At 34.9% G+C, this 14,469-nt stretch overlaps 1 protein-coding gene across 1 annotated transcript; it reads left to right on the plus strand.

Annotated features, from left to right (window-relative positions):
• Positions 1–204: 204 nt before the first annotated feature.
• LOC107031771 (mucin-5AC) lies at positions 205–3,987 on the plus strand. Its single transcript, XM_015233244.2, has 5 exons — positions 205–699; positions 1,044–1,149; positions 1,682–1,805; positions 2,153–3,040; positions 3,305–3,987. The coding sequence occupies exons 1-5, from the start codon at positions 528–530 to the stop codon at positions 3,707–3,709; spliced, it is 1,695 nt and encodes a 564-aa protein (XP_015088730.1). The 5' UTR covers positions 205–527; the 3' UTR covers positions 3,710–3,987.
• The last annotated feature ends 10,482 nt before the right edge of the window (positions 3,988–14,469 follow it).

Here is a 14,469-nt window from a genome sequence, read left to right on the forward strand (position 1 = left end):
TATATCGAATTATACAGTTTTTATGTTTGCTATGGAGCGCAATTATACAAACTTTGCTATAACATACATTAAATTTTTTATTTGCTATATATGAAAGTTGCCCATACCAAAATAATGGGTGTGAAAAAATATGAATTGAGATGTACTGGAAACTCGTTATTTTGGTTAGAAGAAGTTAGGAATATTTTCATTTGTTAATTGCAACTCTAAATTAAACAAGTCTAATAAAAGGTGGAGAGGAAGGTGAAGGGGAAGGGTAGAGAAAGGAGAGGGAACACACCGACCCTTTCTTACCTGTCTGTCAGTTTTTTACTATTCCTAACATGCTTTCTTCTCTTCTTCTTCTATTCTTCCAATCTGCAACTTTTTTTTCTCTCTCCTTTTCTCACTGTTAACTCCGGACAGATCTGCTCTACCGCCGGTCTAATTTTCCGGCAGTGTTACTTCCTCTACAGGAAGGAAGCTTTGCATTACACCTCCAGACCTGTAATGCTTCCATATTTAGTAGTGATAAAAGAGAAGAGAAAATGAATCGGAGCTTCAGAGATTCTTTGATCACCGGGAAGAATTTCCCTATCTCTTCGCAGCATCGGCGAGGACTTAGTCTTAATGGAGCTTCTAGGGAGCCCGACGATCATTTGGATCTCTTCTCCAAAAGTCGCCGGAGTGTTTCTGTTGCCTCCTCCGACGAGACTGATGGTACTAGTTTTTTTTTGACATTTTCTTCTGTTTATATCTACGTTCAAATTTTGTTATGACTTATCTTATTATTGGGCGAACAACAATTATATACATATAGATATAATTACTTCTCAATCCCAACTAGTTGAGATCCCTTTTGTGAATCCTCTATATGCATCTCCATATGCAACTTTATGAATCATCTTGCTCTTTATACCTAGCTGTGTTCTTTTGAGGATCAATTTGTTCGACAAATTCTACTCGCAAAAATTTAGTCTGGAATATGCTACTCTTGACGCTCTAACTCTTTTCAATACTTTGCTTTTTTCATTCGAGTTGTTTCGATTACTCTATGCCTGCAGTTACGGTTAAGCTGGGAAGGCTTTCAATTGGATCAGTAAAACAATTAAAGAGTGGATTAGAGGATCCGTTGGCATCTACGGAAGGAGAGAAACATGATTATGATTGGTAAATCCTTATTTCTTTCTTTATCTGCAACTTTTGAATATCAGATCTAGCCTCTTCATTACCAGTATATATGTTTCAACTTAAATCAAATTAGGTGGGGAACTACTAGAATTACAGTATGAACTGTTCTTTGTGTTGAACTCATACTGATTACAAAAGCAAAAAGACTACCTTTGATCTGTTCTGCTGTGTTGTTCCCTTCTGTCTAAAGAAGATTAGTTCCTTTAGTTTCTGACTAGATCATAATTCAGGTGCTCAAATATTGACTAAGACACTTGGTATATCAGTCGAAATATACCTTTGTTACCCAGCAGTGACTAAGAGCTGTAGTAGTGTATATATAATATATCAATTAAGGCCAGTTGTTTCATATAACCACCACGGTCAAATTTGCTTACCCCTTTTTAAAGTTTGCTCTTCCCTGCAGGGATTGTTTCCCTTCAGTAGTTTCTCTTTCTGATTTTGAATTAATGAGGAACAGAAGGCTATTATTTTTTCCTCACCCAAAGTCGGTGTCTTTCTATTTCTTTAGGCTCCTCACTCCTCCAGGAACACCTCTTGTTCCTACATCAGATGGAAGTGAATCAAAACCAGCTTCAGTGGGTCCAAGGGGCAGCTCATTGGGAAGATCTTCTTCCACTACTAAGGCTTCAAGGGTGCGTCTCTATGTTTCTGTATCAATCATGTCTTTGGAACAGTTCACATTCATATGCATTGTTCAATGCTCTTTAGACTTGATTCTCCATGAGAACTTTCAATCCTGTTGTCCATCCCAATCATTTTCTTTTTGTAATAATTCACAATCATCATTAGTTTAGGTTATCACTGCTTAATATCTTCTTTTGAATTGTGTTCTTGTACTTGTGTCTTACAAATTTGGTTAGACAGTTAATTTTTTCAATTGGTGTTAGTTAGATGACTATCTAAAATATCTATCTCACAAGGTTGTAATCCTCACCAAAACCTTGCAATGTTGTTATGCTGATAAAATATTTGTTTTCAGCTTTCAGTGTCTCATTCAGAGAGCAACACTCCTGCAAGACCAACTCGGAGTAATTCAGTAACTCGACCTTCCATTTCTAGCTCTCAGTATAGTACTTACTCAAATAAATCAGGCTCTATTCTAAACACAAGCTCTGCATCGGTCTCCTCCTATATTAGACCATCTACACCAACCAGGCGTTCATCTTCTTCAGCCAGGCCTTCCACGCCGACCTCCCGTGCAACAGTGTCCAGACCTTCGACTCCTTCTAAAGCCGGCCAAGCACCAAGTACTTCTAGGCCAACCCAGAGCTCAAGACCTTCTACTCCAACATCTCGGCCCCAAATATCGGGAAACTTGAATACTCCTTCAAGGCCTACTTCAAGGCCTTCAACACCTACTCGTCGGACTATAACGCCTTCATTATCTCCAGCATCTAGATCTTCAACTCCAGCAGGGCGCCCTGTCACCAATGGACGAACTGCAGCTTCTCTTTCTCGTCCAAGCTCCCCTAGTCCCCAAGTTCGGCGACCATCGCAGCCAATAGTTCCCCCAGATTTTTCACTTGAAACACCACCAAACCTACGCACAACACTGCCAGATAGACCACTGTCTGCTGGTAGGTCCAGGCCGAATCCTTCTGTCACTACCAAGGGTAATGCAGAAACTCCAAGCGTTGCAAATCCTCGAAGACAGTCATCCCCCATTGTTAGCAGGGGAAGACTAACAGAGCCCGCTGGTAGAGGACGAGCGCTTGGCAGTGGGCAGCTAAGTGATATATCTGATTCCCGCAGGGCTTCACATGTCTCAGAGTTGTCTACAAGGAAGCCTGTAAAGATTGCTGCGGACAACATGGGACTTGGAAGGACAATTTCTAAAAAATCCCTTGACGTGGCAATCAGGCATATGGTAAGTATTGGTCATTTAGATTTTGCTTTGAGCACATTCTTTTATTATTATCACATCAGTATGGTGTCAGCGTACTAAAGCTGTGTAGCAACTTTTAACTACTGATCTGGTTCAATTACTTCTGGTCTGCTTATGGTTGGTGAAGTGACTTGGAAAATTAAGCACTTGATTTTGTGTTCTATTTGATGCTGTATGGGTTTCCTTGAACTGCGAAAGTGCCTGAGTATTATTATGTACTTAACAGTGGGTCTGTTTCTGCTGCAGGATATTAGAAATGGTAATGGTGTTCGTCCAACTTCTGGTTCAACTCTCTTTCCTCACAGTATTCGATCCACAAATGGGAAAGGCCAGCCTTCTCATGGTTCGACTGGTGCATCCTCTTTCAATGAGAATGCATCTTACCACTACAATGGTAATCTTCCAGAAAATGGTAATTACCTTAACAGATCATCTGAGAACGGGAGTGAAGAGGCCAAGTCTCAGCATTCAGCAAAATTGACAGATATTGATATTTATGAGAGTTCTCGTTACGATACGCTTCTGCTGAAAGAGGATATGAAAAACACGAATTGGTTGCACAGTATTGACGACAAGTCGGACCAAGAAACCATATTTGGTAACGGGTTCGAGTTGCTGCCTGAACCTTTTAGCCCTTTGCAATATTTGTGAAGTGATATTCCTTTGTGTTATTAATAATTTTTCGTTTTGAGTTTTATTTGTTGGTAAAATCATTTGTTTGCAAAAGAAGATAAGAAGATATGGAATGTGGCAAATTAGCCCATGAGGACTGTGAAAGGCAACCTACTATATCTATTTAGTTTCCATTTATTATGCAAGCAAAAGGAAATCTTTTTTTTTCTCATTCCATGTGCCACATGAAGGTGGTTGCGTCAAATTATGGATGTTAGTAGATCTTATCCAGTTGAAATGAAGCCTTTACCATTGTAGTAGATTTGTCTGGCCCTTATTGATGGCCGAAAGTGTCTGTTATTCTGACTGGGCAGACATAAGTGTAAATTGAAGCTTATTGTCAACATATTAAAGTGTCTGGAACAAGCGTTTGGACATGCAATTTCACACTGATTCCATCTCATGAGATATGATTCTATATTCTCCAAAAAACACGATATGGAATTACATGGTGATATCATATCATTATTTGAGATATTTTAATATAAAAATTGATCCACAAGTTTATATTTTGTTAAAACAACCCCATATTTATATCTACTTACCATTTATTTCATATGTAAATAAAATTTATAATCACATCATTACTTTTTAAAATTTATTATTCTCACCGGCATAAAATTTATTATTCTCACCAACAGATAGTCACTTTAACTCACACCAACCGATTGTTCAAGTCATGAAATATTTACGATCTATAAACATAAAAATATAGTTGCACATGATATGACCAATAAATGACTCAAAGATACAATATTGGTTCGTTATCTAAGTCACATGATCAAGAAGTACAAGTTCAACTTGAGAAAATTATTCGTACTATGTGGGAGGATTATATTAAAAACTAGTACACTACAATTTATGTTCAATTTTTTTTATTAAATTAAAGCTAGATAAAACAATTACTTAAGTGGAGAATAAATATCTCTGTAATAATTTATTATGCGATTTTATAATTATTTATTTGATAAGATTATATAAACAACTATTTTAATAATTTTACAACTTATGAGATTTTTATGTTTATAAGAAAATATACAAAACAAAATTCCATATCGCATGTCCAAACAAAACTTCAACTTCATCTTATGATTCCACATCATAATACCATATCGCATGGCCAAACGGATCCTAAATATTTTACAAAGAGTGTGAACAAACAAAATATGAGGGAGGGTGTATTAAAAACCAAAACTAATGAGCATGTTCACTGGTTCACATAATTATGAAGTGTGTCAAATCAATCTTCAGGCAAAATTATACGGGCAAATCACATAAATATACTATATTAAGAATTTTTTTAATCATTTGTGACACTGTTTTTTAAAAAAATTAAAAGATTTTCCAACTTAATAGCAATTTTTGGGTTGAATATATCCTGAACGATTTGAAAAAGTTTAGATATATCCTCCGTTTAAAGTTTGGGTCACTCACGCCCTCGCCGTCCAATTCTTGGCCCAAATATGCCCTTATGGGCGTTAGTCGGTATGTTGGACATATCCAACTCATTCTTCATTTATTTAAATGTCACATGAAATTGTCATGTCATTTTGACCTTAACACATGATATTTATATGAAAATGGAAAGGGATTCAAATTCATAAAAACCTAATCCGACCCATAAATCAATCCCCCCTTTAAATAAACTATCCGACCTATTTTTAACAATTTTGATTAATTTTTATTTTCTTGGTAAATCCCAAAAATGAGTAATTGATTAATAAATAATATGAAAAACATAAAAAAAAATAAAAATTAACATAAAAATTCACAAATAAATATAGTAACCTTAAGTTCAATAATTTTAACATTTTTTAAAATTTTTTATTCTTTTCGATAAATCTCGAAAATGAGTAATTAATTAATAAAAAGTATGAAAAAATATAATTAACGTAAAATATATAAATATTCTAAGTGTTAAAACCGTCGAATTTAAGGTTATTATATTTATTTGTGAATTTTTCGAGTAAATTTTTTTTATACTTTTCTATTTTTTAATTAAAAAATTACTCATTTTTAGGATTTGCCGAAAAAAATAAAAATTAAAAAAATGTTGAAATTGTTGAATTTAAGGTTGCTATATTTATTTTTGATTTTTTGGCTTGAATTTTTTTTCATATTTTTTATATTTTTTATTAATCAATTACTCATTTTCGGGATTTATCGAAAAAATAATTTTTTTTAAAAGTGTTAAAATTGTTGAATTAAGGTTACTATATTTATTTGTGAATTTTTACGTTAATTTTTTTATTTTTTTCATAGTTTTCATATTTTTTATTAATCAATTACTCATATTCGGGATTTACCGAAAAAATAAAAATTAATCAAAATTGTTAAAAATAGGTCGGATAGTTTATTTAAAAGGGGGATTGATTTATGAGTCGGATTAGGTGTTTATGAGTTCGAATCCCTTTCCATTTTCATATAAATATATGTGTTAAGCTCAAAATGACATGACAATTCCATGTGACATATAAATAAATGAAAAATGAGTTGGATATGTCCAACATACCAACTAAGGCCCATAAGGGCATATTTGGGCCAAAAGTTGGACGGCGAGGGCATGAATCACCCAAACTTTAAATGGAGGGTATATCTATACCTTTTCGAATAGTTTTGGGCATATTTGATCCTTTTCCTTTAAAAAGGTCCATAACTATTTGTATATGACGCCTCTTTCCCTCTTTCTCTATCACTCTCTCTCAAATTCATTTCTCTTACTTATTTTCTTTTCATTCTTCTTCTTCATTGAAATTTTCATTTAAACTATACTCAAATCAATTTTTACCCATATTTCACGATTTTCATCAAAAACACGATAAGAAGAATAAAAAAATGAAAATTTATCCCAAATCATGTGCTCAACAGGAATTTCAAATCCCTAAAATTACAACAATAAGAGTTCACCATTGATGGTCATTATAAAATTTCAAACTTTGGATTCATTATTTGAGTTTTACGAATTTGTAATTAGTTTGGATGGATTGTTCCTACAAATAATGAAAAAAGTCATTTGAAAGAAGATTTTGGTTAAGTTTAGAATTGATTTTCTGAAAAATATTAGATAAAATTAGTTTAAAGAATTGATTTTGGATTGTTCCTACAAATAATGAAAAAAGTCATTTGAAAGAAGATTTTGGTTAAGTTTAGAATTGATTTTCTGAAAAATATTAGATAAAAGCTCGAAAAAGATGACATTTACAAGCTATATCGTGATTTTATTAAAGTTGTATTAGATACGTTTCATAATTGTATTAAAATTATGAATAATACTTTATACATATTGAAAACTCACATCTTGTTAGTGATATCAAGCTAATCAATTTCGGTAACACATTTTATAATACATAATATCTCTCTTTTTCTTAGTGATACAAATCAAAATATTTTATAAGACACATAAACTACATATTTTATTCACGAACAATATATTTATAATGCATATCAAACATTTCACTTCTTTCATAGTGATACCAACAAGAATAATTTTGGTAACACACTAAAAATACATTTATAAGACATGCACAGTATATTTTTAATACATATTGCAATCATTATCATTTTCTTAGTGATACAAATCAAAATAATTTATAAGACACATATAATATAAGTTTTGTTCAAGAACATTGTTGCTCTTCCCAAAGCTTTTCTTCGTAATCCTGTTGTTCCATAAAATATGGATTTCTTCTCCTTTTGTTTTTGGGTGCAGGTCCTACCCGAATAGTAACTATTTCTTTCTCTGTTCCTTTTTTCTTTTCACAATATTTATAATATATATCGCAAACTTCACTCTCTTCTTAGTGATTGTCATGACCCGAGTCTACACCCCGGACATGACAAACATGGTATCAGAGGACAAGATTTTAGGATGATTTTAGGATGATGTCTCATAAGCCACGTCTAGTAGAGTCTTGTTCATGATTGTAAAGCGTGCCACATTTATGAATAGGAGACTATAAGATGTTTATGAAATTTCACTTCTTTCATAACTCTTTAGTCGTGCCTTAAGTTTTAACTCTATGAAGTCATTTTCCTAAGTCTTCTTTTGTGTCTTTAGGATATGAATACAAGAAGGGCGAACGCAAGAAGGACGAAAAAAGAGAATGTGAATGAGAGTTCCTCCTCAAGGTCTCATGAGACTCAAGTTCCTCAAGCTCCTATTGGTGCGGAGGCTATGACAAATGTGGAAATAAGACCGGCTCTCCAAATATTGACCCAAGCCGTGACGGCCCAAGTCAATAGGGATACTAGGATTCATGTGAACCCCAATGTAAGTACAACTACTTCAAGGATAAGGGATTTTTCTAGGATGAGTCTTCATATGTTCCATGGCTCCAAACTGGAGGAAGACCCACATGGGTTTATTGATGAGATCTATACGGCGCTTGATGCTATGGAGTGAATCCACAAGAGAAGACAAAATTAATCGCCTACCAATTGAAGGATGTGTCTCAAGTATGGTATGAGCAACAGAAGGGCGAGAGACCCGTAGGAGCGAGGCCGATTGATTGGGAACTGCTTAAGCCGATCTTTCTTGATAGATTCTTTCCCCTAGAGTTGAGGGAACAAAAAATGCAAGAGTTCATAAATCTTAGACTAGGGGTTTGAGTGTGAAAGAGTATGCTCTTAAATGATCCTAGTCTAAACAAGAATTTCTAATGAACTAATCAACTATATAAACGAATGTGTAAGTCCTAAAAAGGTGGACATAAACGAAAGAGAATCCCATGGCAGCCGGACGAAATGGTGAGTTTGAACGACGATAACTTATCTCCTAAGCAGGTCTTTCAATAGCCGCTTGAAGATGTCCTGTACCCAAAAAATATAAGAGCAAGTGCAGAACCAATACATAATCACAGTGTACTAATAGGATCACGCGACTATCCCACAAGTGTAACATAAAGAAGTCAAACAACATTATAATCACATGTATATATATCAACATATACTACAATATCAACTTACGCAAACAACAATAACTTCGAATTTCATATCACATCGTTGTTTTTCTCATGGAACCCAAACCCAAACAATATTCTTGCCGGAATGTTGCAACCTGATCAAAGTTAGCTTGTCGAAATGTGGCAATCCGATCCCCAGTCACACACCACAATCACATTCACAAGTGTTGACACCTAATTTTGACCCTCCCCTATATAAATTAATCATATCGAGCTTCCTAAATTCCCAAACGATTTAAAATAATTAGTTTTTATAAAATTTCAATAATAATAATAATAATAATAATAATAATAATAATAATAATAATAATAATAATAATATAAAGTTTGCAAGTTATTTTGATAATTTTGTCACCTTTTTATAATTTTTAGATAATATATTGTTTTATATAATTTTATATAATTAGTATGTTTTATAAATATTCGAAAATCAACTTTAAAAAAAAAAAGATCTTAATTTTAGTAAGTATTCTGTTAAATTAGTTTAGCTAAAATTATGGTTATATTTTTGGATTACTAGTTTGAGATTCTGTTAATTATTTTATTTCGTTAAGATTAAGAAGTTCGTTAATTAATTCATAGTAATTCAACTTATTTTATTTTAACTTAATTTTCCAAAAACATTCAATTTTAAGCTAAATTGTTAATACACTTGGCTAGTCTTTTTTACAAATATATAGCCCTCTTCTGTCTTAATTTCAACTCTTTGCAAAGTCCATGTTGGACCATTTTCTCTTAACAATCATCAAGCCCAAAACTCATTCCCCTTTTGTTCAGCCAACCCGCACCTAAATGACCCTTTCTCAGGTTCATTCCCAATAGCAATTATCCAACCAAACAACCACTATTACTTTTCTCCTCCGCGTGAACAATGAGAGAGGAGGCGCACCCTGCATTTTTTGTCCTCTTCCTTGGACATCCCTTTCCTGATGTACGATTTTTCTCGGCAATGGAAGCACGCGAATCGTCCTCGTGGCCTCAGATTACGCCACGTCAAGGCACAAGGACGAGAAGTTAATCAAATTCGTCCATTCCCCTTCCCATTTTGGGAATAGATTCAGAGATTCAGAAAAAGGAGGTCTGCCTCTAATGGTGAAGGAATTAAAATTTTTGAATTTTGGGAGTGGGCTTGGACCTGAATTCGATTTGGTTCCCCCCCACCCCAAAATCTTTCCCTAATTCCCCTCTATATATATGCTTTACTGTTCCCTTGAGGAAGGGGGGGAGGCGAGAAAAAAAAGGAGGAATTTTTTTTTAGAAGGGTCGACATTAAGGAGTTGAATTTTTGGAGACAACTTACCTTGTGAGGAAAATATTAGAAAAAGGATTGAGAAAAATAGTTGATTAATCTCATCATAGAATCAAAGAATAGCATTCCAATAGCCGACAAATTTTCATCGTCTCTTCAAAAGCTTTCTTTCGGAGTCCTATCGGAGGTCGTTGGAGTTTACTTGTGGTGCTGAAATTACCCTTAGATCGTCTTGGTCACAGTTCAGCTGCCTGAAAAAATGTATTAATATTCCTCTCATCAATGTCTTATTTCGATTCCGGTAGTATGCGAGGAATACTCTTGTAGTTCTGGATGTTTTCCTTCCTTGTTTCTCCTCTGTTTCATCCTCTACTTTCGATTGAAAATCCACTTGTTTTGAATATGGAATGTTGGATTAGCTTCCTTTGCTGTTTGGTCTTCTTATTAATTGTTTCATCATCTGTTATTTGTTCCAAGCTAAGTGTTTGCTCGCTTCAACTATTAGGCATCGTGTTTGCAAATTCGGAAATTGTCACTTACGCGTACTTCGCATGATGTGTCAAAAATTTGTGTCTCTGCTAGTTGCTATCATTGTTTGATCTTACCATGTTACCCACGTCCCTTTCCGAGTTTCTTCCAGCTTGTCATAGTTGTCGGTGATGCATATTGTTATATTTCATTTTTTATCGTCATCTATTCAATATACTTGGAATGACATTGAGATAATTTGGTTATTCTTCTTTTCTTGTATCCTTGCTTTAAATGATAGCCGAGTCATTTGCTATTTTTCTTCTTATCAGATTTGCATAATCGAATTTCGTCGGATTTGAGTCGATCTATGTTTTTATGTCGCCCTAGCATGTTCGTTTTCTTTAGTATATTCTGATAGGTTGGAAGCATGTGGAATTACGAATGTGCAATTGCCTATTTAATTTTGTTTTCCCCATTTTTAGTATGTCTGCATAAGTGTTGAAGTAGTAAGGTTTTTCCTCTGTTCATTGTAATAAACCATGGCTTTTTTTGCATATTTCTTCTTTTGCGGTAGATTTGAGTGACCTTTTTTTTGTATATTTTTTTCTCTAGTTTGGTATCTCATTTTATTTCGGAAAGTATTTGGCTTAGGTTGCTTTGTTATTTGTTATGGAATATTTGTTCCTCTTAGAATATCTTTCTTTTTCCTTAAAATTGTTTGACCTGGTTTGCTTAACCATTTGAACTTGCTTATACTTAGTCCCCATCATCTAAAAATTAAGTCATACCTTTGACTTTCTAGTATTTCCCATTGTGTTTATTTTCTTGGAAGAATTGAGGCATTGCACAAGGCATTAACTTATTGTGAATATAGTAAGAGTTCATAGTGTCTTTTATACATTTTAGCTCCATTTTTTGCTTGGATACAACATGCTCCTGTGGCCTTTATCCCTGATTCTCTAGGTTGCTATGCTCATTAATATATGGGTGTGCTACTATCAAGCATCATAATTTGCATATCAACGTCGTCACTCTTAATTTGGTTCATTGTATTTTCTCTAAAGTCATATGTGTTGGTCAAATTTGTATATTTTGGAGATATGCTTTATTTATTTTATCATTTCAAATGCTAATTCAACCACATTTTATCGCATGTGAATTCCTTTCTAGTCCTCAAGGACTTTACGTCTCCCCCCGCATTTCTTGGTTGAGCCACAAAGGCTCGGACCCTCCTGCTCAAATCGGTCAGCCCTCTAAAATGGTGAACAGGTTGAAGGAAACAATATGTTACTGGAAATTAATTTTCCAGCCCCTGAAAAGTAAGCAAAAAACAGGTCGATACACCGGTTGTATACACTAATATACAGTCGGAATGAACAATATAAGGTGTAAAAAATAGAAAAATGCAGGCAGAAAATACAGGATGTAAGGTTCAGCGAAAATACAGGACTGGCAGGCCCAAAAACGGATCGATGTTCTATATACCATAATATACACAAAGTGTATACACAGGACATTTGAAGGAAAGTAGGGCCAAAGGCCCAGCGAATTTCCAGCAGGCCCAGCAGGAGTTAAAGTGGGGAAGAATCCATTTTATGGGCCATTCTAGTATTAGGACAGGTGGGCTAGAGCCCAACTTAGTAGAATTTGGGCAAGTTGGCCCAAGTTCAAATATTCCCTTTCTCTATCTTCTTTATTTACACACACAAACACACACACACACACACACACACACACACACACACACACACACACACACACACACACACACACACACACACACACACACACACACACACACACACACACACACACACACACACACACACACACACACACACACACACACACACACACACACACACACACACACACACACACACACACACACACACACACACACACACACACACACACACACACACACACACACACACACACACACACACACACACACACACACACACACACACACACACACACACACACACACACACACACACACACACACACACACACACACACACACACACACACACACACACACACACACACACACACACACACACACACACACACACACACACACACACACACACACACACACACACACACACACACACACACACACACACACACACACACACACACACACACACACACACACACACACACACACACACACACACACACACACACACACACACACACACACACACACACACACACACACACACACACACACACACATATATATATATATATACATATAATTCTACTTAGTTTTTACTCTATTTTTCGGTCTTCGTCAACCCTTCAAGTTCATCCATTTAGGTCATCCCCTTAACGATTTCCCCTAAAAAGAGATAATTAATTTAAATTATAATGATAAATAAGTAAAAAATAAAATAATTAATTTATAATTATATATGTGGGAATTTTTTTTATACAAGTCGCTTAGTCTTTATTCTATTATTATCCTAATCAACCATCTTTAGTCACTCCGTTTAAAATAATTTTTAAGTAAATAAAAATGATAAGAAATAAGATTTAGTTTGAAAAGTTGGTAAATTCAAGTCAAAGTCATTTTACCGCTGGTCAACCGCGAGTTAGCGGACATTCCGAGGGCCTAACACCTTCTCGAAATATACATTTGAACTTCGAATCCTTTTCAATTGATTTTTATCTGTTTTAAATCTTTTGAAAAATAATTTTTAGTTTTCTTGATTTTTACTAAAAAATCAAGTGGCGACTCTGTCAATTCAGAAAATTGATTTCTCTTAAATCATAAGATTAATCGATTTTTCAAAACATAGTCATTTCTACTATTATTTTATTTTAAGTAAAACAGAAATGACGACTCCGTTGGGGATTAATTAAGTTCTAACAAAAATGGTTTGACTATTTGGGCTAAGTCTTATAATTGAATTGTTTATATGTGATTAAATTGCTTAAATTATAAACTGGCATTGCATATCATGGCATATTTTTAGTATATATTGTATAGTATATAAAAGGACAATTTGCAAAACCGCAGTCGGACTTTTTTATACTTACCTTCTTTCGGAATCAGCGACAATTTATTGGTTCGTTATGCGTCCAATGGTTGTCGCGAGTTCCAGCCCAAATTGTCCGTTTGGTTTTCCCGTCTTTTCAAAAGCCACTCTTAGTCAACTAGCGTAGAGCCGAGCAAAAATCTCGAATTTAGGAGCATTTGAACTAGGACGACCCAACACCCAAGGCGTGTAAGGCCCATTAGAAGTCCACCTTTAATATACTTGTCCCAAATTGACAAAAATAGACAATCATGCTTATGTGATAATTGAAGGATGTATGCGTGTTTTTAAAACAATTTGTTGTCTACGGGGGTGGGGGTTAACTAATCTTTGTTTGCTATTTTTGCAGGATGAGTCCGACACATGAGCCTTTGAAAACAAGAATGGTTACCGTCCCCGATCCCTTTCTTAAAGTATGGTGGAGGTTCATGAACAACGACGACAAAATGATCGTTCAGAAACACATAGGTTACCTCCCGTCACTGCTAGAGATGAATGCCTGACCTGGCCTAATTGGAACAATGGTGAAATTCTGGGATAGCGAGCATATGTCCTTTCAATTTGGGGAAGTGGAGTTGACGCCAACAATAGAAGAAGTCCTCACGATTTATGAAAGCGTCTCCATGTGCAACAAAAGGAAACGACATCCAGATACAGATATCCGAAATCCTATAATATGGGATTTCACCAATATTAGAGAAAAACTATGATTGGTTAAAACCGAGTGGATAGACAAGCTCCCCGGCCCAAATATACCTTTCAGAAAAATATATTATCGGTTTAGACGTGCAAGGGCTTATGAGAAATATAAAGACAAGTTCATTTCAAAAGAAAAATGAAAAGAGACGCGTCCCCTCGCATTTGCAATATGTTTACTCGAAACGATGATTTTCTCTCAAGGGCCAAAATATACTTTCATCGTAGCGTGTTTATGGTCACTCATGCCATCTTCTACAGAGTAGACTATAAATCATCAACAAAGTACTACACTTTAGCGCCTAT

The sequence above is a fragment of the Solanum pennellii genome, chromosome 9 (genome assembly GCF_001406875.1).
Source record: "Solanum pennellii chromosome 9, SPENNV200".
Classification (NCBI taxonomy): Eukaryota; Viridiplantae; Streptophyta; class Magnoliopsida; order Solanales; family Solanaceae; genus Solanum; species Solanum pennellii.

Coding starts and splice junctions, on each gene's coding strand:
- LOC107031771 (XM_015233244.2), top strand. CDS start 528: ATGAATCGGAGCTTCAGAGATTCTTTGATCACCGGGAAGAATTTCCCT. Junction 1,806..2,152: donor CCACTACTAAGGCTTCAAGG/GTGCGTCTCTAT, acceptor ATTTGTTTTCAG/CTTTCAGTGTCTCATTCAGA. Junction 3,041..3,304: donor ACGTGGCAATCAGGCATATG/GTAAGTATTGGT, acceptor TTTCTGCTGCAG/GATATTAGAAATGGTAATGG.